Source organism: Thalia democratica, chromosome 1, assembly GCF_965202585.1.
Source record: "Thalia democratica chromosome 1, ktThaDemo2.hap1.1, whole genome shotgun sequence".
Lineage (NCBI taxonomy): Eukaryota > Metazoa > Chordata > Thaliacea > Salpida > Salpidae > Thalia > Thalia democratica.
The window spans coordinates 61,041,653-61,063,619 of NC_139165.1; the positions used below are offsets into that span (position 1 = coordinate 61,041,653).

Genomic DNA, 21,967 nt, shown 5'->3' on the forward strand with positions numbered 1-21,967 from the left:
TTTGTTTTGTAAAAATATGATACAAAGTTTTATACTATTTTGTAATATTGACCCTTTGCGGGCCTGTCACTTCGCTCGCGGGCCGGATCCGGCCCGCACGTTGTCCACCCCTAATCTAGCTTAACACTATATAAAGCCGAGCGCGGCTCAAAAGGGGAGTTTTTTTATAGTTTTTGAATATTCTTGAGTAGAATGTTAAAACTTCTGTCGTAGTTAAGCGTCGCAGCTTTTTGTTTAAAGCGAGTGCGCTTTGCATTTGCAGGGTCATTCTTTATCGCTTTTGTTTCGGCTAGCTAACATTGTTGGCAAGCATAGTTACAATTCGTTACAATTAAGCAAACGCTCTTTTGTTTTAGCAGGCACTTTTCAGATTTTTAGTGAACCAGCTTTCACTATTTTTTGTTAGAATCACATTTAATATCACTTAAATTGTGCTTTAGCGAATATATACGTTCAGCTTTCGTTGTTTTTTAGCGACTGTTGCTCAGCATTGCACTTATTTTGTAGTCCACTAACTTCAATAAACACCGCTGAGAAAAGAAAGCAAGTGTAATTCATTTCACTTTCCAGCTTTCGTTGATTGCAACAACCATTTTTCGAGCTTTATACTTTTACAGTGAATTTTATTCCTGTAAGAATCGCCGAAAAACGGAAGCGCAAGTGTATATTTCGACCTGTATTGATTTCCAGCTCGTTTTTTTTTAACAACCGTTTTTCTAGTTGAAACTTCTATTGTAGTTAAACCATAGCGGACTTTTAGACGTTTCATACGCTTCAAGTCCTAGCTTGGCTCTGACTTCAGTAAGAATAGCTGAGGACCAGACAAACGCTAACACATTTAATAAAAGTTGCCTTGCAAACAAACCATCGAGCTCTGACTTGCATGCGTGTGAGTGTTATTTTTTATTGCTTATTGTTTAACATTGTAAAATAAATTTAGAGTGCCGAACCTATACTTTTAGTATTAATAGAAAGTAATTATGTAAGTGAAATTAATCTAATTAGTGTATCGTATTTTGTTCTCTATTAAAATTATATAGTGAAGTATACGTTGAAATCACTAAGATTAAATTCAAGATTTACTTTCTGGTCTATATTAAGATTATATATTAAGTAAGTATTAGAATCATTATAGACTAAGTTAGAATGTCAATAATAGAATCAGAAGGTTATAACATTTAAAAATAGTTTAGAGTTTTAGGTTTTCTAGTGATTTTTCTTCGAAATTCAAGGTTTATTTTTTTCAAATTTTTTCAAATTTCAGGCTTTTTTTGCCAAGTTGTCAAACTCCAGGTTTTTCGGCAACCCTGCTTATATCAAAGTTTAAAGTATAAACCATAACTCAGTTTTTAAAATTTTTAAAGTTTTATTTAATTTTTGAGATATAGTCATTTTTGTGAAAAGTTTTTGATAAAAACGTATGGACCGCAACTTTTTCACAATCTATTTAGTAAGAAATTTAAAAATTCACTAAAAGTTCATCTCCTCCTTCATTTTTTAATCTATTGACATCAAATTTTCAGGAAATCTTTATAACATTAAAAGAAAAATCGCTATTGTAAAGATTAAAAAAAAAGGATAATAAAAATTTCAAGATAAGGGAAAATTATTTTTTTTTAAGTTTTTTCTTTCAAAACTTAAAAAACTCCTACAATAAGGTTTTTTTATTATTAACTTAATACTACACTCATAAAAATTGAGAAACATTAAAAATTGTAATAAAATACATTTCAATTTTTTTTTTTGCTTTTTAACTTGGCCATTCCTTGAGGATTTTATTAAACTTCACGATTTTTTCCCCTCATATCTCAAAAACTAATTTTAATTATAAGAAATCGTAAAGAGCAACTGTTGGCTAAGTTAAAGATCTTCAATATTAGACAAACATGTAAAAAAAGTGTCTTATCCCCTGTGCCTTTAACACAAGTATTTTTTCATGTACAAGTCTATCATATTATAAGGGATTTTATTTTATTACTCTTTACTCCTTTTAAGAAAATATTATCAATTTTAAGTATTATTTCACATATGTTATTGAGAAAAACAACTCTAAGTTAATTTACGGACTGATCATCGTGAGCCGAAGATCCTAATAACTTGATTAAAGGTTTATCTGTATAACTAGAATAATTACTTTACTGCGATTGAACACCACTTAATATTAACCTACGCGTGTGTATAAAGATGAAAATTTGTAGATCATAATGTCAGCGGAAAACTCATCCGGCTACATGTTTTGCAAACATTGTAGAACTAAACTTTGAAACAGGGAGCTTCTAAGGATTTTGTTATTCTGTAGACAATTTCAATAAACATTCTAACGGTGAACCAAGTGAGATAGAGAAGGAGCACCTTTTTACTTGTGAAGTTTTAAGAAAAACTAAACGCAATTTTCCTAAAGTAGGTTAAGATATTTTAATGCTTCAGGTAAGCTTCAGAGTGAGGTACTCCGTAACAGTTAAGGTAACAATTAAAAAGGTTAAACACTTTTTTCGAACTTTAGTCTTAATTTTTACATAATTGATAAAGCTACCAGTTACCTCTTACAGCTTGTTAAAATTTGAAGTAAATCTTGAGATTTAAGCGATTAAAGTTAGAAAGTTGAATAGGTTTTTTATGGAAGACGCAAACTAAAAAGGCAAAAATAGGCTATTTACCTAAAAATTTATTTCCTCCTTAAGTTTTTGAGCGGTTGCTTTTTAATTTTCTCAGAGTAGTCTTAAATAAATTTCGAACAACTTGCAGCCACCATATTTTAAATTTTTAATTAACTTTTTTTACAAAAAATAAACAAATAAATTCGAATTTTATTTAATTTTGATCATTAACTTTTTTTTTTTTTTTCAAAAAACCGCTTCTTTCAAGTTGTTCGTAACACTGAAAAGAACGATTCCTAAAAAGTTCGAATTTAATTGCTCGAAAAAGTAAGGAGAAGATAAATTTTTGCTGAGTTTTCGAGAAAATAAGCCATGAAAAATCTATATTCTATACAGTTTTGTATGGACATTTCTTACAAAACTTGTAATATCTCAAAAGTTAATAGATTTATTTTTGTTCTGTAAAAAGCATCTTAAAGTTTTTGTAAAAGCAAGTATTAAATTTTTGCAAAAAAAAAAGTTAGACACTCTATGCCCTTAAGTTGTGCTTTACTGTAGCTTTATTTTTAAAACAATTTTATTGCTTATAGATTTTTTTCAAATTTAAGTCTGTTTAAACTTTTGTTTAAGGTTTTAATAGTTCTATTTTGTTAATGTTTTTCAATTCCCTGTAGATGACTATTTATTTTTGCCTAAACTATTCTGGATGGGATGTAGAGTTGGGTAACATATAGCTCATTATTCTTATTTACTTTTTTTAGTTGTTGTTGTAAAAAGTATAAATGTGCCGAAGGCATGCATTACTTTATATTATAGTTTCAAAACTACAATTAAAAGAGATACAAAAATAAACATTTTGTGAAATTTTCTAAGACGAAGCGCAGAACAAATGAATAGACCTTTTATTATAAGGAGTTAAATTTCATAGTAAACTGATGCCGAGCATTCACTGAAGATACTTGTTACGTGAAAGAATTACTTACTAAAGTAATTTCTACTATTTCGCAAGAGAGTAAAATTTAAAAACCGCGAAAATAGTCATACTTATCAGCAAACTGTAAGAAACGAAGCAGTTAATTACTTGAAATATTATTGCATAAATTGTATCAATATACATTACTTGTTCTTTAATTATAACAGTTTCTTTTATATAGCATTTCGTATTTTATAAATAAAATTACTTGCCAACGATTTTAAGTGTGTTATAGTTTACAACTTTAGAATAAAAGATAAAATTAAGACAAATTATTCGAAACTTTAGTATTGTAAGCTACTCATAAATAACGAAGACATATTAGCTTAAGTGCTTGGAGACCACATATTTGAGGACTCAGTACTATTAAACCAATAAGCATAACCGGAATTCATACCAAATACATTTGTGTTTATATAAATTTTAAAAAGGTATTCTTTACTCAGTTTATGTATGTCTATCTAAATAGAATTTTAGATTTTAATTTTATTTTGATTTAATATCTAGATTAAAATTTGTTTTCTCATGTAATAAAGATAAATTGTTTTGTTTTATCAGAATTTATACTTGCAATATCGTCCATTTAGGTTATTGTAAGTTTTTTCAAACAACGTTAGTTCATTAAAATAGTAACAGGGTTGCCAGAGCTTTTTTGATTTTTTTTCCAGGTTTTATAAATTTATTCAAGGTAATTTAAAGAATAAGTTTTTTGGTCCATTTTTAGTTTAAAATTAAATTTAAGGTTCTGAGCTGATTTAAATAGTTTGACAACGTTGAAAATATACTGTAAAGCTACTTTTAAAGCATTTTAAATTTAAAAAATTAAATGATACTTTTGTATATGGTAGATTTTTCGTATCTTTTTGAAATTTCAACACTTAACATAAAAAAATTCTTTAAAACTATATACTTTTTAGTGATTTTTGTTTGAAATTCAAAGTATTTTTTCAAATTTTCTCAAAATCAATGTTTTTTGGCAACCCAGTATTAAACAACAGTTTTAAGGCTAAAAAGGTTGTCAAAATATTTTTTACATAAATTAACATAAATATTACTAAAATCTATAAATATTTACAAAAAATATTTCATAAATTAAGATTTTGTTTATATTTAACTTAGATTTAATTAAACAAACTCAAGCTCGATGATTTGTTGCCTTGTGATACAATAGTCTTGCACCTTATGCCTGCAGCCTTCATGAAGTTTAAAGCCGCACATCTTGCATGTAATTCCTGACATCAAACGCTTGTTACAATAATCACAAGTTGGCCTTTTAACTTGGAAAAAAGTTCGGAAACTCTGAAAAATTTATCATATAATGATCAATAAAATGATCATTTATTATGCACTACAACGTATTTAAAATAAAATATAGGGCATATTTTAAAATATTTTTTACAAAAAAAATCATTTTTATCTGCTTCACATAATTTTTTTTAGTCAAAAAATACATCGTGGGCCAGATATTTTTGCATTCAGGCTGGATGCAGCTTGCAGTCCATACGTTGCCCATTCTTGTTACAATGTATACTTTTAGCTTTCAAACAAGGATAATGTCTATATTTGTAAAAAAAATTTGACCTCATCCTTCGATCCTAATTTACCCATAATAAAACTAAGTTTAAAGTATTCAAATTTTAAGATTGTTTTTAATCATAATTTAAAGAGTGCAAATGTTGACAAATACAATAGTATGAATGTCACGAAAGAGAACCATAACGGCTAATTATAGTTTGTTAATATTAGAACTGAGCAAAAATTTCAGTTACAACTTTAATTGTTTTAATTTAAATTGTTGCAATTCAAAATGTCGAAACTTGAACTATTGTAATTTGATTTGTCAGCATTTGAACTGTCGTTATTTAAATTGTCAGAACTTTTGCTGATAATATCGTAAATTTGGTTTAGTATAATTATATATTTACAAGTTTAATATATTTAAGTAGACACATATTTTAATCAACTATCTAGTTAAGGGGTCGGCAAACTGCGGCCCGCATTAATCTTTTTTTTAACGCGTTAAATATATTAACGTTCTCAAAAAACAAAAATAAAGTTTCAGTGTTATCTTTAAAGAATAATCTATCGTCTAATTTTTTTTTGTTCTAAATTATCTTAAAGTATGTTTTTTGAGTGCACATAAAAAACGTTCCTTTTTTGACCTGCCGACCCCTGATCTAGTTTAATTAAAATTCAATATTAAGTCAGCAAAATTAATCCAACTATTACGTTACTTTGATAGCTAAAATTTTACATGTTTTGTTTATAATATAATAATTGAGTTATAATTTAGTTAACCAAAAACTTTACTGAAGAACTTGGATCGAAAGTGCTTTAAAATATACCAAAAACTAATTTACTAAAACGTTTGAATTATTTATATGTTTTAATATTAATTTTAAAAGAAAAGATGGTTTTTTTTTTGGTAAAATATTAACTCATAAGATAAATATTTCAACAGTAAACTGTGGTATTTTAAGAATAAAGATTACACTAAGTCCATGACATGAAGTACTTTATTTTAAAATAACTCAATATCAAAAGGAAAATCCAAAAGAGCTAAGGATGATAAGCAGTTATTACAAACTTATTTAAACATAAGTTTTAATTTAATCAACTTTTTGAAATTTTCTTCAACTATTTATTTCATGCAAATAACAAAATATACAACTGATAACTAAAATTCATATTAAAATTTGAACTTACAATGCCTTCAAACTTGTGCTTAGCTTGGGGAATTCTAGTATTTTCATTGTAAGCCTCATGATTTGTTCGTAACTCTAGCTCCGAACCCACGAAGTTCATTGAATCAGCGCTCATATCCACCTCCTTACTTTTAAAAATATTAAATATGAGTATAAAAATTTTCATACAAAAAAGTATGTGTTTATATAATGTTTGATATAACAAATATTAGGTTAAATGACAATAAAAAATCTTACTAAAAAGGGCCAAAACTGAAAAAATTATCTCAAAATTTAATAAAATAATAAAAAGTTTTTTTGAAAGTTTAATGAAGATTATAACAGTAAAAACATTTATTAAAAACGACATATCACAATAACTCAGAATTATTTAAATTTGAAATGCCAGATATAAGCGGTACTGTTTTCTAATTATCAAACTTTTTATATCTTTTGGTTTTTTAACTTTCGAAATGAAATAACGACAAAAATTTAAAGTAGTTAAGTCCATAGGGAGGGGGGGGAGTAAAACACTTTTTTATACTAAAATTTACTTTGGCTTTCATTTGAAAGCTTAAAGTACAAACTACAAGCCAGGTTTTATAGAATTCAAAAATTTCATTTAACTTTTGAGATATTTTATCTTTTGTAAAAAGTTTCCGATACAAACGTATGGACCGCAACTTTTTGGGGTCAATTTTCTTGTAGATTTGAAAAAATCACTAAAAATCTATCTTCTCCTTCATTTTTCAAGCAATCTTCTTCAAAATTTCAGGAAATGTTTCCTTTATTATGAGAAATAAATATCACTTATGAATTTTAATTATAATAAAAAATAAAAAAAATATTACAAAAATTTAAAAAAAAGTCTTTCTTTTTTCAAATAAAATAAATTTTTATTAAATTTTTTTTTAATTCCAAAGTAAAACTTTTTTGTCATTGTATAAAGATTAGACTGTGAAAGTTTGAATAAGATTGCTTGAAAAATGTATGAGGAGATAGATTTTAAATGAAATAGTTTTTTTTTTGCTGTTTTAGTTTTCCCTTCCTATAGGGAACCCATTTTGCGGCCCAACTTTTACCTGTCATATCTCAAACAAAATTTTGAATTTTTTAAAACGGTAAAAAGCAACTTGAAGCTTAGTAAAAACTTTATAAAATAAGATCAACTTGTTAAAACATGGCTTTATTTAAAATTTTAAAATTCCATGTTTTTCCAGGATTCTAAGTTTATTGGCAACCCTAATATTTCTAAATGTTAAAAAAATAACTGTAGTGATTAACGTTGTCATAACATTTATTTACTCTAAAGTAGATAAGCCATAAATGACTTAAGAAAAATTTAACAATATAGTTTAGACTTTAGTTGATACTCTGGCTATCTAACATACTTACAACAGGTAAGGTCTTAGAAAACTGATTTTTTGTCGTTAAGTTTTTTTGATGAAACATTTATATAACAATAAAAACTAGTATTAACCAACCCATTAAACAAATTGTGACAATTTCAAAATATTAACTTTTATATAAATTACTCACTGAGTTCCACACACATACAACGCCAGTTGGTCAGGATTATCTCTCAACTTTTTTAACCTTGGAGATCTCAAAATTACTTCTTTTAATGAATTTCCTTGAATAGCTTTAATCTGCATATTTAAAATGATCTATTTAAAATACACATCCTTTTGGTTTTTAAGCTGTTGTCTTCACAACTAAAGTATAAAAACTTTTATGTGATTTCGTGTAACAAAAAAAATTTAGATCATATCACTTGGATCATCAGACTAAAACTCTCAGTAGACTGAGACCTTCTCATTGAAACTTATTAGCCTTTTCAGTCATTACCAGAGAAAACTGTAATGTTCAATCATCAAACATCAAATTTATTGTTTTGACACGTTTGACCACGTTTTTTTTTTCATATGCCATAAGTTAGCTTAAAGTTTGTTATCAACAAAATTACAGAGTTGTAAATTACAGTTTTCTTTTGCTATGACTGACGAGTTTCAATAAGAAAAAACAGGTCTCAGCCTACAGAGAGCTTTAGTCTGATGATCGAAATATTATGACCAAAACTTGTTATTTAAAAACTTTGAGCTTATGTCACACAGCACATAAAAGTCCAGTCATGTTTAGACCCTGATGACTTAGGCTGATGTTTTCTGTATAGTTTTACAACACATTTTTTGTAAACATAACTGCATTTACTAAGAAATGTAATAAACTAAAAATTTATAACTCACATGGCCAGCACCATTAGGTAGTAATAGCTTAATTGTTTTCGGTTTAGGTTTTTCAACAATAAGTGTTTCGTTTTTTTTTTCAACTAGGCTATTTTGTTGCATTTTTGAAGTATTACAGTTTTGGGTAGGCTTACATGTATCTGCTTCTACTGGCTGTGTGATAGAAACTGGTAGAGTAAAAAGTTATTATTTATTAATAGAATTTATTTTAAGTAGTCTTAAAGAAAAAAACTAACAAAAGCTTGATAAAAAATAATAAAAACTTAACAAATTATTTATATAAACTATTGGTTAGTTGTATTTTATTAAACTTTTAACTATTTTTTTAGGTATTTCTTTATTTTTTACTTGTTTATCAAGTCACTATCAACTTACACTATTTTTTCAGCCTAGAATAAATATAAAGGTTTAAATTAAATGATTTATAATATTATCTATAAAATTTACTACTGTTTGAATTATGCAGTGATTTTTAAAATAGGCAATTAATAAATTATTATTTTTATATCTTATCATAAATTTTATTATTTATATTCTAAATTTTAATTGTAATTGAATGATAAACACCAAAAGCATAATTTTTAAGTATAAAACAATTGTAATCTTTTTTTTTGTTTATACCATTACTATATATAGCTTTACTTTATTCGTAAAGTATAGAGCACTTTTAACCAAATTTAATTAAAATAATAAAATATCTAGGTAAACTTATATTTAGGAATACATTTTAAAAGGTCAGCTAGTTTCACCAAAATAGGTTACTTTTGAAACAATAAAATTTGAGTACTTATAAATCTAAGTACAACTTAAGAATTTAAAAATTTCTAACTTTTTGTAGTATCTACTACATTACTATCAAGGACTTTTCTTCTTGTAAGATCATCACGCTCATTTTGAAGATTATTTAATTCTAAAGTTCGTTTTTCCAACCGATCTTGAAGCTCTCTATGTTCCTATTGTTTATGTATTTTTTGTTATATCTATTTAACCCTTTATTTTTAATTTTTTTTAATTACTGTTTTTGATTGATAAAACTTATGATTAATTACATTACTTATGATATATGTATTCTTTTAATGTTTTAAAAACAACCTGTTAAACTTTTTTATTTTTATTGAGGCTCCATTTATATAGTTTTGTATTGTCAAATTACTTATCCATTTCCCATTTGATTAGTTATATATATTGCTTAATTAATATTTAATAAAATAGAACTTGACGATTCATTAATTAAGATTTTTTTTTTGAAACACTGTTGTGTCTAATTATAAATTTCAAGAAACATTTATGTTGAAACAGTACACATGTGCTTGATTTTAAAATATTATTAGACTGTTTTATATATCAGTTATTTTTGATGCAACAAAAAAAATCCGTAATATTATAATTTTATATTTTACTAATATAGTTTTTTCAAAATATTTAAATAATGTTATACTATAATTGATAGGATATTAAAACAAAAATAAAAACTCATAAAAATATTGATAAAATTGTGAATAACTTTTCAAAGTTTTAATTAGTCAAGCAAATATGTTTAGATTTGAGACAAAAAGGTGGAGAGAACGAGAAAAACTAGTCACAAGTGCAAAACAATTGCACTGTAGCTCATTTTACTGTATATTAATGTTTATATTAAATATGTGTGTTTAGTTAAATATACATTTATGTTTTGTTTTACTATAAGTTTAGTCTAATACATTGTTTTAGATTTTTTGAACACAAGAAGTTTTTCTTCAACAACAAAAATTTAATTACCCTATGTAAACTTTTTTTTTGCAAAATTTTAAGTAATTTTATATTCTTTTGTATATTAAGTTTCTATATAATTTGTTTTAAAACATTTCACTTAAATTTCCAGCACTAGATAATAAAACTAATTGAATTTTAAAATTATCATACTTCATTTTAAATTTTATTTGTTAGGACTTATAGAATTTTATTTAACAAACCTCATAATAAATTGGGGGTGGTGAGTCTTTGTAATGTGAAAATTTCTCTTTAAGCTGAACAATTAGACTTTGAGTCATGTCTATAACTTGCTTAAGATCCCTAATCTGTAAAAACACAGTACAAAACTATCTTACAGCTCTTCAATCATTCAAAATATAATTACATACTACGCATAAGGGTATAATTAAAATTAAGACTGTAGGCTTAACGAAATGTTTATGTTTAAAAACAAAAATAAAGTATCTAAAAAAATAATAACCATTCTTTAAATAACATTGTTACTAAATAAAAATATTTAGATTTAGAGAAGAAAAATAATATAAAAATAGTTCAGAAAATAAACAACATTTTGAGTTTGTTGCAAAACTAAGTATTATAAAAATAAACAAGTTCTTATTTAAATAAAAATATTTTTTGAAATGTGTACAATAAAGAATTTTAATCCATTGTGGTGAGTTGTGTTGAGTTGTTATAAGTGTTATTTAATTAGTTGGTATATACAAAAAATATAAAACTTGGTCAATTTAGTTGCCTCAAAACAATTATTAAAATTAATAATTCCTATAGTTATCTTTAATATATTATTTTTTGTTAATGTTTTTATGGCCAATAGCTTTAGTCTAGCTTTTGTTTGTTGTGTTGTTTAATTCATATTAATCTACATTTGTTTTAATTTATTTTAATAAAATGTTTTTTTCAATTGCATATTAATGATATAAGGTAACTGCTTTATCCAAGGGCACATTGATTACAATATCCTCTTGTATCCTTATTCCTTGTATCCTTATTCCTTCTTTTCCCTTTACACACTATAGTGTAGGAATGGCCAACGTAAGGCCCGCGGGCCAGACCTGGTATGCCAATGTGTTCAGCCCACAAAAGGCTAAACTGCAGCATATAACTCTGATCCCCTAAACCAAATTTTGAAGCTTATAGTACATTTTCTAAAATTTAAAAAGAAAAGCTAAAATTGTATAAAATATCTTACATAAAAAAACAAGTTTCAGACCTTTATCATTAGAAAACTTTATATAACTTACGGAAAAAATGAGTTATCACCTACATCTTATTAGTTATTGGTGGTTAAAATCATCACCTACATCCAACAAATTGTCAAATGCTAAAGCTGTTATGTAGACAGTAGAACTCAAAGTAAAAAGTGACATTGTCTACTCTAAGAAAAAAGTAATTTTGTATGAAAAGTTTGTATGAGGGCAATGTTGGCCATTCTGTGAAACCTTACTATAGGCCTTAAACTCAGTACAAATTTCAATTACTTCTAATTACAGAATTCAAAGAACTTTGTCTACATTGTCCTTCCTCCTCAAAAAAAAAAGACAAACAGGTAAAACTGAAAACTGTCAAAATATCCTTTTACCATGTCTTAATGGTATAAATTTAGAAGTGGTACAGTTGTATTTGTCTAATTCTGTAAAGAGAATTAAGGTACACACCTTGAGCCTGTTCATTTTAATTGTAGCATGCAAACTCCTACAAGCAATATGCATCTTGATTTGCATCAGTTCTGACAAAAAATATATCTCTTTATATTATGGCTTTTTTGCTTTAGCTACTGCTTCTGTTCATAGTGTTTTACTGAAAAATTTCATTAAAACCATTAAAAGCAAGGCATTTTTTTACGAGTTTAATTTGTGTAATTAGTTGAAGGTTTCAAAAAGCTTTTTTCTGGAAAACCCAAAAAAAAAGAAAAAAAAAAGACTAATCTAAATAATTTGTTTTCTACAAATTTTAAGCAAGTATTTATCAAGTTTTATAAGTCTAGTATCAATTAATAACAAATATTACTAGTGAACTATTTTTTGTGTAATTTTTTTTTTCTTAAAAAAATCTTTTTTTCACTTGTCATAGAGTTATTACTTTTTTTTAATTATTGAATTTTTTTCAAATGCAAGAACACTTAAAGAATATTTAAGGTTAATTGCTTATAAACTGGAGAAGATAGAATTTTAGTAAACATTTTCACAAACAACAACTACAACTTTTTTTAATCAATAAAAATACATTTTTACAAATTTATAATATAAAAACTTTATGATCTGTTTTAAATTTTTAATAATTTTAATTTTTTATTTTAATAATAATCTTATTATGTTTACAGATAAAAATATTTAAAATTTACTTAATTTATTTTAATAAATTTATATTCAACTTTAAAAAAGTATATAAAACTTACATTGTTTTCTAAATCACTGTCATGGACTTTTAAGCTAGAAAATGAATCTATAAGTAGATTTCGGTCTGCAATTGAAGAAGAATTTTGAATATCTTTTTGAACATTCTTATGTGGTAATGCTTTGGACTGAAAATCTAGTTTTGATGTCATTTCAGTTCCAACTTTTATATAGCACAAAACACTTTTATTTTATAGACCTGGTAATTTTATTCTGTTAATACTGTTAAACTTAAATTGAAACTTCTTACAACTTATAATAAATATAAAGACTATATTTTGGCTGCTTATTGCTATAAATCTATTTAGCTTAAATAAAATTACAATCCTTCAGATAATTAAAAGTTGAATAAAAAAATTGGAAAATTATTTCAATTCATTCATTAAAAAATATTTTGATTAAAATTCATCTTTATTTACCCAAAATTAAACTTCCAGTAAATAAGAAGTGTTATAATAACTTAAAATGTTCATAATAAATAAAAACAATATTGATTTTTTAAAAACTATTGGTCACAAGTATTTGAAGCCATAAGAAAATTCATACCATACGCATTTTAAATGTTGTATTATTGGCTTAAAAAAAAAAGTTATTGTATAGTGTATTCAATTTCTTTTTAGTATTCCTATTAATAAGCATTTTCATTTGGATAATTGTTATTTATTACATAATCTAAACTTTCTGTGATACTAATGAAAACTGTTAAAAATATCAGTTTTTTATAGCAAGGTTTCCCCTCTTTGAGGCAAAATAGTCAGCTTGATTGACCAAGAATATTTACAGGATTCCCACTAAAATGTTTTAAAATTAAATCTAGGAAAGCCAATTGCAAAATATAATAAATCAAAGGAAGAGTATAAATAAATTTCTCCTACTTGACAATTTTTTTGTTGTTAATAATTTTTAGCTATTTAGGTGTACCTTGTGAAATTTGTTCTCTAGTGATTAAATAATATAAACACTTCATATGTTTATTTCTTAAAATAAAAGTAATGGAAAAGTACACCTAAATAGCTAAAAAGTATTAAAACATTAAATTCATAATTAATACTTAAAAAAAACAATATACTTTTGGTTGTGCATCACCTGATAAAATCTTAAACTAAAATAGAAATTAGAGAGAATTATAAAACTAAATACAAACATATAAATATTGGATCAATATAAAAATTGCAAATGTATGTCAACTTTCAAAAATTTCAGCTGCTGTACAATCTGCAGTAGAAAACAATAATTTTAGGGGAAATGAAGTTAAATTGATTGAAAACATATAGCTTGCAAAATTTGGTATTTACCCAGCATGAATTCGCGCCAATATTGAGCTGAAGTTATATTATTTTCAATGTCTATTTTAACCATAATTTTAGGCTAAAAAAAATATTTTATAAATACATAAACAGAATTAAATTTAATAATTATAAAACAATAAAATTTAAATATTTAATTGTTTTCATTTTACAATATAAAGCAATAATATCAAAACAATAGTTTATATCAATTACAATATTGTAAAATATAAACAGTTAACATTTAAGTTTTTTTAATATAAGATAAAAAAATTTAATTCCATTTATATATTTAGCACCTTTTTAAACTAAACTTATTAGACTGAAAACATTGATTTTAGTCAAAAGTTATGGTTAAAAAAGACATTAAATATAATATAGTTTCAGCTCAATATTTGTGCTACATCATCCTAAATAACTACCGTATATTCCTTAAAATAAAAGTTTTTTTTAATTTTTAAATATGTAAAAACAAATTATAAATAAATTTTTTAAGACTTCAGAGCATGCTTTAACCTCTAAACAAAAACAGTATTTTATGTTCTAAGATAAGATGCTATTTACTAAGTAAAAAAATACCACTTTTTACACCTTAACCATTTTCCCTTGTTTCCTTAATATAAAATAAAATGAAAACTATGAAAATATAAATAAAACACTGTGTAATATCCTGCTAAATTTTATATAGTTTTAAACTCTTTTTTTTCAATTATAACTGTAATTCTACCTGCCTCATAAAAATTAGCATTAAACAAAACTAATTTTGAATTTAATTATTTTTTTTTTAGTTTTAATAAACAAAAACTTTTCCTCCAATATAAACATCAGTTTGTATAAGCTTATAAAACCAACCTTCCTTTACTTGATTTATTAACATTTGTCTTTGATGCAGAGATTAGCAGCCTTTTATAAGTCACAGGACGCACTCTATAAAACAAAGTCTTTGGGGTAGCAGATATGCAAAATAATTGCAGTAATCAATAAAAAACACTATTTTGAAAAGGTCAAAAAAATAGTACAAGCAATTACTAGTACCAAACTAAGAGCCTAGTAGGTTTTTTTTACATGTATGCTTTTTTCTTTTTAATGAGTATCCTTATAGATGAATAGTATACCCAAGAAAGCAGAAATATGCTTTTGGTTTAAAATTTGGCCCAGTTTGCCAACCTCTGCTTTAAAGCTTAGCTTAAGTAATTCAAAAAATCTAACTTAAAATTTTTAGTTTGAAGACTATATTACTATTTCTTTATTAATGTTTTATAATTAAGAAGTACAGTGCTTATTCACTTATCAAGACTTCATATATCCAGAAGCTTTTATCTGGACAGTTTCTGTCAAGAAGAAATTTCAAAAGTATTCTAATATTAAGCACAAACATTTTAGTATGATACAAATATTTGAGCTTTCATAATGTAAAATATTTTAAATGTTTTCATAAGTTCTGCAATTTAGTTCATTATTATGACATAATATAATACTACATGTTTTGATTTTTCAAAAACTAATAAAAAGATCTCAACTTCTAGAGGAGAAATATACTACTAAAGGTTAAATTATAACTTTGTTTAAAACTAGTTTAGTTACCAAAAACCTTTGTATGTAAAGTAAGTCAGCTTTTTTTTTAATAATGTGATTTAAATATGACTAATTTTTTTTTTAATTTTAAAAGTTTTTTTGATAATAGATAAAATTCTAAGTTTTTTAGGAAATGAATGTATAACAGTTTAAAACCCAAACTATATTATAAAGGTTGTTAATTCAAACCCTTTTTTTTTGAGATGAGATGCATCATTTTTTTTTGTTTATTTTTAAGTTATACAAGTTTCACATACTCAACATACCAGGCTTTAGAAATGAACAAGACATCAAAAAAAAACAAGTTGCACTAATCATTAAAAATTAACTAGAAGTTTGTAAAATGGCTAAAAAAATGTGTCTAAGTCTTTTATAATGGAGCAGTTTAGCATAGGCAGGTCAACTCTGTAGACACTTTAAAAGTATTTTTTTTTAAGGTAGAAAAACATCAGAATTAACTCACTCTCCCCTCTACAACGATAAATGTTTTCTGAAGGTCATGCAAGTGAGCTCATCACGTGTTATTCCACCTGCCCTATCTTTAAATTTACTAAGAAAAAATTTGACCATTTAACTAAAAAATAAAACTAAATCTATAAACAAAAAAAGTAAAACTTTTAACTAACTAAAATAAAAAATAAAAAAACTAATCCTAACCCTTAATTGAAAAAAACCCTGGTGACACATCATTTGGCAAACACTCACAAGGTTAAAATCTCAACACTAAAAACCACAAAGTGTTGGAAAATCCTGAAGCTCAAATCCCCAAGCAAGTGCTGCCAACGTTCTGTACAAAACAACAATAGCAACAATCCAATTATGATATCACTGCCACCAAGTGATTCCACAAGCAGAAAAAGAGGAGTTGAGCTTTTATTATTTATTATGCATTGCATAATATACAGAAAATATATTTTTTGTAACTATTCAGAAAAATGATCCATATTTAGAAACTTTTACAGAAAATCTTGTCAAAGATGTCCAGATAAGTGAATAAGCACTGTAATAACATAATTAATGCACATACCTAAAGCAAATGTGCATGATTTATCGCACTACAACACTCAACAATAAAAAATTAGGTAAATTCATTTTAACCAATAATGTAAATATCCACCTTAAAGCAGATTTTCTTAAAGGGGCAGTTGTGAAATTATAAACAGTTATAGAATTTTTAGTTTTAAGTTACCTAAATTAACAATTTTAGTTTCTACCTTTAATAAATTGTTTGCTTTTTAACAATTTATCTTGAGCTAAGATTTAAAGGAAAGTTTCCCAAAGTGGGCAATAGCTAGTAAAGGGCAAACAGTAAATGGGTAATTGACTTCTAAAAGGATAATTTTATTTTAAACTTATGTCAAAGGGGGTAACTATGAAAAGAAAACAAAACTCTAGGACTTTAATAATTAAAAGCAAGTACAGTGCTTCCTTGCTTATTCGGTTTATCGCTTATTAAGCCAGTTTTAGTCGAGAGTTTAATTTGATAAATCAGCAACAACCAATGTATTTACTTTAAAACTTAAAAATGTTGAAAAATAAAGCTGTCTACAGTGCGATTTGTTTTTGTTAACTTAAATTTAAACTTGATTAAAAAAATTATTCGTTTATTTTATGTCTGCTTTAATTGTTTGGTTCGTTGAAAAAAAGTAAATGTATTAGATTAAAAAATGATATTGTGCGTTTTATTATATGTACTTCAAAATAAAGAGGGATTAAATAAATAAATAAAAGTATTGTTTTTTTTTATCTGACCAAAGGCTATTCTAGTCATAAGTTATTAAAAAGCTCCACATTGGCCGGATTAGTAAAAAAGCACTGTAGTTGTTATACAAAATAAATTGACACGAGTCAAACAACAAATCAACTCTCCAAAACAAGCTTTCTTGATTGAAACAGACTATTTTTTGTAGCTTTATATCTTACATGTATTAAAGAAAAAGCATCAGTGATAAGAAACAAGTGTATAGTTTTTTGCAGATAAAGTTTTTTATAAAGTTTTTCTTTGTAATTTATCTCTTAATAATGTTTTACTGTCATAAATTTAATTTTATAGTTCTGTATTTTATACTTTAATTATTAAAGGAAAGAAAAACTTTTGTCTAATAATAAGGTAGAAGAAGACCTTTTAGTTATCGAGTCATACTTCATGGATACAGTTTATGACTTGTCCAGGATGATTTCAAAGCATTATCTTCATAGAAAACCATGAAAATACAATAACTGTTTGATTTATTGTCATTTAAATAATTTTTCTAAATCTTTTTATTTGGTTTGTCAATAAATCTCAAAAATTAATTATTCAACAATACTTAAGTTTTTTATTTTGATATCCTACTTACGAGTTCTGATTACACTTTAAGAGTATTCAACGTAGATTATGCAGACCTAATTCTGCATATCAAGCAAAAATAAAATATCTAGTCTATCACGCAAAGATTTGTTAACTGAAAAACAAAATGTTTATAACAAAAAAAAAGTTGAGCTTTTCTAAAATAGTTATTTACAAATTAACTATTACATTTATCTTCAGTAGAAAGTGTCAATCGTGTTTTAAAAACAATAATTTTATTAGAATTTTCATTACAATATGTTTATGTATTTTAAAACTATAATATAAGTTACGCGATCCGTTAGAATTATTTATTAGTTTAAATGGCTTGCAAAAAATATTTTCTAATAACTCTGGTCTTGGAACTTGCCCATTTATTTTACTATTATCGGTGTCAAAATCGGTTAAATAACTATAAAGATTTTTACATCTAAAGGGGATTTAGTAATATTAACATAAATTCTAAAAAAAGTACAACATACTAAGCAAGAATTTATTAACAGTTTAAAATATTTATAATTAATTCCCCCTAAAACTTTACTAATATAATCTTTTAAGTGTAAAACGACTTTAATACTGTATAAAAAAGAGGGTTGATAACTTTGACGTTTAGAATCAAATTAAAAAAAAAGGTTATAATATTCCTAAAAAAACTCACGTTAGCCTTTTTTTGAACACGCATCGCACTTCCCCCTGACTTCGCACCCAAACGTTGTTTTCAAATTGATTATTTGTATTTTTATAATTTAACTAAAAACAACTCTGTTACTAACTAAACATTAGTGAATCAATATATTTTTTTTTGTTTTTCATAATTAATGACACTAAATGAAATAAAAAAAGGATAAAATCCAAAACAAATTATTGAAAAAAAAGAAAAGCGCAGTTCACATCTAAAATATAATGATTAAATATAAGTAAGTTAAATAAGTAGACATATTAATAGCCTTGATAAAATGAATGTTATTAACAAATGTCTACTATATGATTTTGAATATTATCTTTTTATAACATTATTGGTTTTTAAAATATTAGAATTAGCCATTAAAAAAACAAATTATGATTTCTTTAATTCGCACTTTCCGTTGAATTTGCACGTTTGGATTTTGTTCAAAGAAAAAATTTAACTTAGTTTACTTTAACTTAAAAAATTTTTTGCTAGATGTCAAACATGCATGGAACGTTACTTTTTCAAGACTTTATATTTGTAAGGACGACTTTTGTGATAAAGAAAATTAAATAAATAAAATAATTAATTAAAATAAGTTAAAGAAAATATCTAAGTTCAAGCTAAACTTGACAGTAAAACTTAAAAAAAAAGAACACAATTACAATATATATATATAACTAAAAATTAACAAACAATTAAGCCTAAAAAATATCCTAACCTAAATATAACTAAAAGTATAAAAGACTTAAACTTGACCAAAAACTTATTTTTAAATAAAACAAATTATTAATGAAAATTTAGAGAAATTTTGGGAAACGATAATTAATCTTTTCAGATTTACTTTTTTTTTAATGTTATTATGCATTTACTGTTTATTGATTTATTCAAATGTCAACTTTTGTTATTAGCCTTAAAAGGAAAAGTATTGTTACAAAAAAAATTAATGACACTTAAACTTTTTAAGAAAGTTTTACTACTAACACTAAAAAAAACTATAATATTTTAAATGATCTTATTTGTTTTATACAAATATTCAAATTAATTTTAACGTTAGTATCATTTAAAAAAATTAAGCAGCATTAAATTGTAATATACTTAATAACCAAAAGTACTAATACTTTTTATAAGCTCCTTAAAAGCGAGATTGTTTATATTTTTAAATGTTTTTATTGTATGTAATTTCGAAAATAGTAATGACTTGCATAAAAGAAACAAATAATAAAGCACAGTAAACTGCCGCTTCGGTACGCATTTATTAGATACGCACACCCAGTTGGTATGGACTCTTCAGCCAAAAAACGCTGATTTTAAAATATTTTTTTTTACTTCGAGATTAAAAAACAAACTTAAAAGCAGTTATACAAAAATGTAATTTTCTAAATAAATTTTACATTTTTAATTTAAATAAATAAACACTTAAGAAACCGGAAAAAAGTTATAGAATAACTAATTATTTATCAAATCCAAAATTAAAAACAAACACTTTCAAGTTTGTTGATTTAACAAAAATACAAACAGTGCAGTCTAAATTTGGATACCCTGTGATTAATACATATGGTTAAAAATATTTAAAAGGTCATAAAAAATTTATATAAACGAAAATAATGAACAGTGCAATAACATTTACAAACCAAATAACTAAAGCATAAATTTAAAAAACGTATAAATATTAGAATTGAAATTTTGATACCGAAAAAAATTCATAGTGTAGTTAACATTTACGAAAACGGGTCAAATATGCACGAAAATGTTTTTGCTAGAAGGGTCTAATATGCACGAAGGGACACTTCTACATTAATAATTTTTTGCACGAAGGGTCAATTTTCTCACGAGGGGTCAATCTTGCATGAAGTGTCATTTTACTCGAGAGTACAAAAAATATAATATAAAAATGGTCATAAACAAGTTGAGAAAAAAAAAAAAAACAGAAAAAAAAAGTTACTGACCGAGGTTAAGGGTTAGGGGTAAAAGTGATGGTAAAAAAAAATTACAATTAATTAAAACTAAGAAAAAAAACACTAAAAATGTTTTCAACCCGTGCAAAAATCTCCCTTCGTGCATTTTAGAATCCTATCCGACATTTACATACCCTATGATTGAAACATAAATGTACAATTTTTCTAAAAAAGCAGTTATAATGAAAACGAACCTGTACTAGGTTTAATGTAGCTAATTAACGACCAAAATTTCTAAGTTATAAACTGCCGATTGGGTACGCACTTTTGTGCTCTGTCAAAGTGCGTACCTAAGCGGCAGGCTACTGTATAGAAACGCACTAAAACACGAACTATTACATATATTTATTAAAAAAAAGTTAAAAAAAGTCTACATTATACGACTGATTTGAGACTATAAATATAAATTTACATCTAAAAAATTGTAAAACTGTATTCACACACGAATAAGGACAAACACTTATAACAAAATAAAATACTATTTTCTAACGATACTCAAAACAGATTTAAGCACGAACCGTAGCAAACAGTTTAAAAAACTGAAATAAAACGTCAAATAAGATATAAATTAAGTATAGACATAATTCAAACATTTAAAAACTGACTTGTATTATTAAATTAGAAAATAAAACCTATTGAAAACTTGAAACAACTTTAACACACGAATCGCAGCTTAAATTCTTAAACTGTAAAGGTAGGTTGTAACTCTTTCAAATTAAGGTATAAAAAATCTAGAAAACTATTAAATTAGTTTAAGTTTGTTTAAAAGCTAAGTAACCTAAGAAAATATTGATTAAGCATTACCACACGAATATAGGCACATACTCTTTAATTAAAGTATTAAATTAATTTAGATGTTTTATATTAATTAACTATAGGACTTCCAAAACTCATTATTGTAGTCGCCTCTTTAGCAGAAATTGTTCAAATAATTGCCCATTTAATTTTTCTTTGCTTTACTTGTTATTGCTTTCTGATAGCAAAACTACCCCAAAGTGCGATTTCGCCCACTTTGCAAACATGGACTACATTAGTGTTAAGAATTATAATTTAAAGATTTCAACCTTTAAATTTACATTTAAAATATGTGCCTCGACTTGGAGGTTAGTCAATTATGATTCTATGCTTTAAGTAAGACTCTAATAGAATGATATCAAAATTTCTATATCGCTAAGACTTGGTTGCTAGTTACTGTAAACAAAAAGTTTTTTAAATTTTTTAACTTGCTTAACAGTTCTGTGCTTTTTGTACAACTTATAAAAGTAGTTTAGTTTTGTGAACTTATATAACTTTTCATGTAATTTAAAATTTAAATAACAGTATTTTCTAAGTTTAATACATTTAGTTTACCTATATTTATCCAAAATAAATGTTTTAATTTGTTGTGCACTCTAAATTGCAGCGAACATTAGTAATAAAGTTTTATTTTAGAAAAAGTTGGTTATGCACTCTGTAAAATAAGAACAAGCTGAAAACTTTATACTAAAACTATACCTGTGGCTTATAT

At 25.2% G+C, this 21,967-nt stretch overlaps 1 protein-coding gene across 2 annotated transcripts in view; it reads right to left on the reverse strand.

Annotated features, from left to right (window-relative positions):
* LOC145849266 (RAF proto-oncogene serine/threonine-protein kinase-like) overlaps positions 1–12,839 on the reverse strand; it is a 38,425-nt gene extending 25,586 nt beyond the window's left edge. For both annotated transcript variants that reach the window (XM_082954415.1, XM_082954414.1), the window contains exons 1-7: positions 12,648–12,839; positions 10,453–10,557; positions 9,330–9,453; positions 8,501–8,667; positions 7,794–7,903; positions 6,277–6,403; positions 4,706–4,869 (exon numbers count right to left, since the gene is read on the reverse strand). In XM_082954415.1, the coding sequence (XP_082810541.1) occupies positions 4,706–4,869; positions 6,277–6,403; positions 7,794–7,903; positions 8,501–8,667; positions 9,330–9,453; positions 10,453–10,557; positions 12,648–12,797 (947 nt within the window). In that variant the 5' untranslated portion in view covers positions 12,798–12,839. The remainder of the gene's footprint in view (positions 1–4,705; positions 4,870–6,276; positions 6,404–7,793; positions 7,904–8,500; positions 8,668–9,329; positions 9,454–10,452; positions 10,558–12,647) is intronic.
* Positions 12,840–21,967: the final 9,128 nt, after the last annotated feature.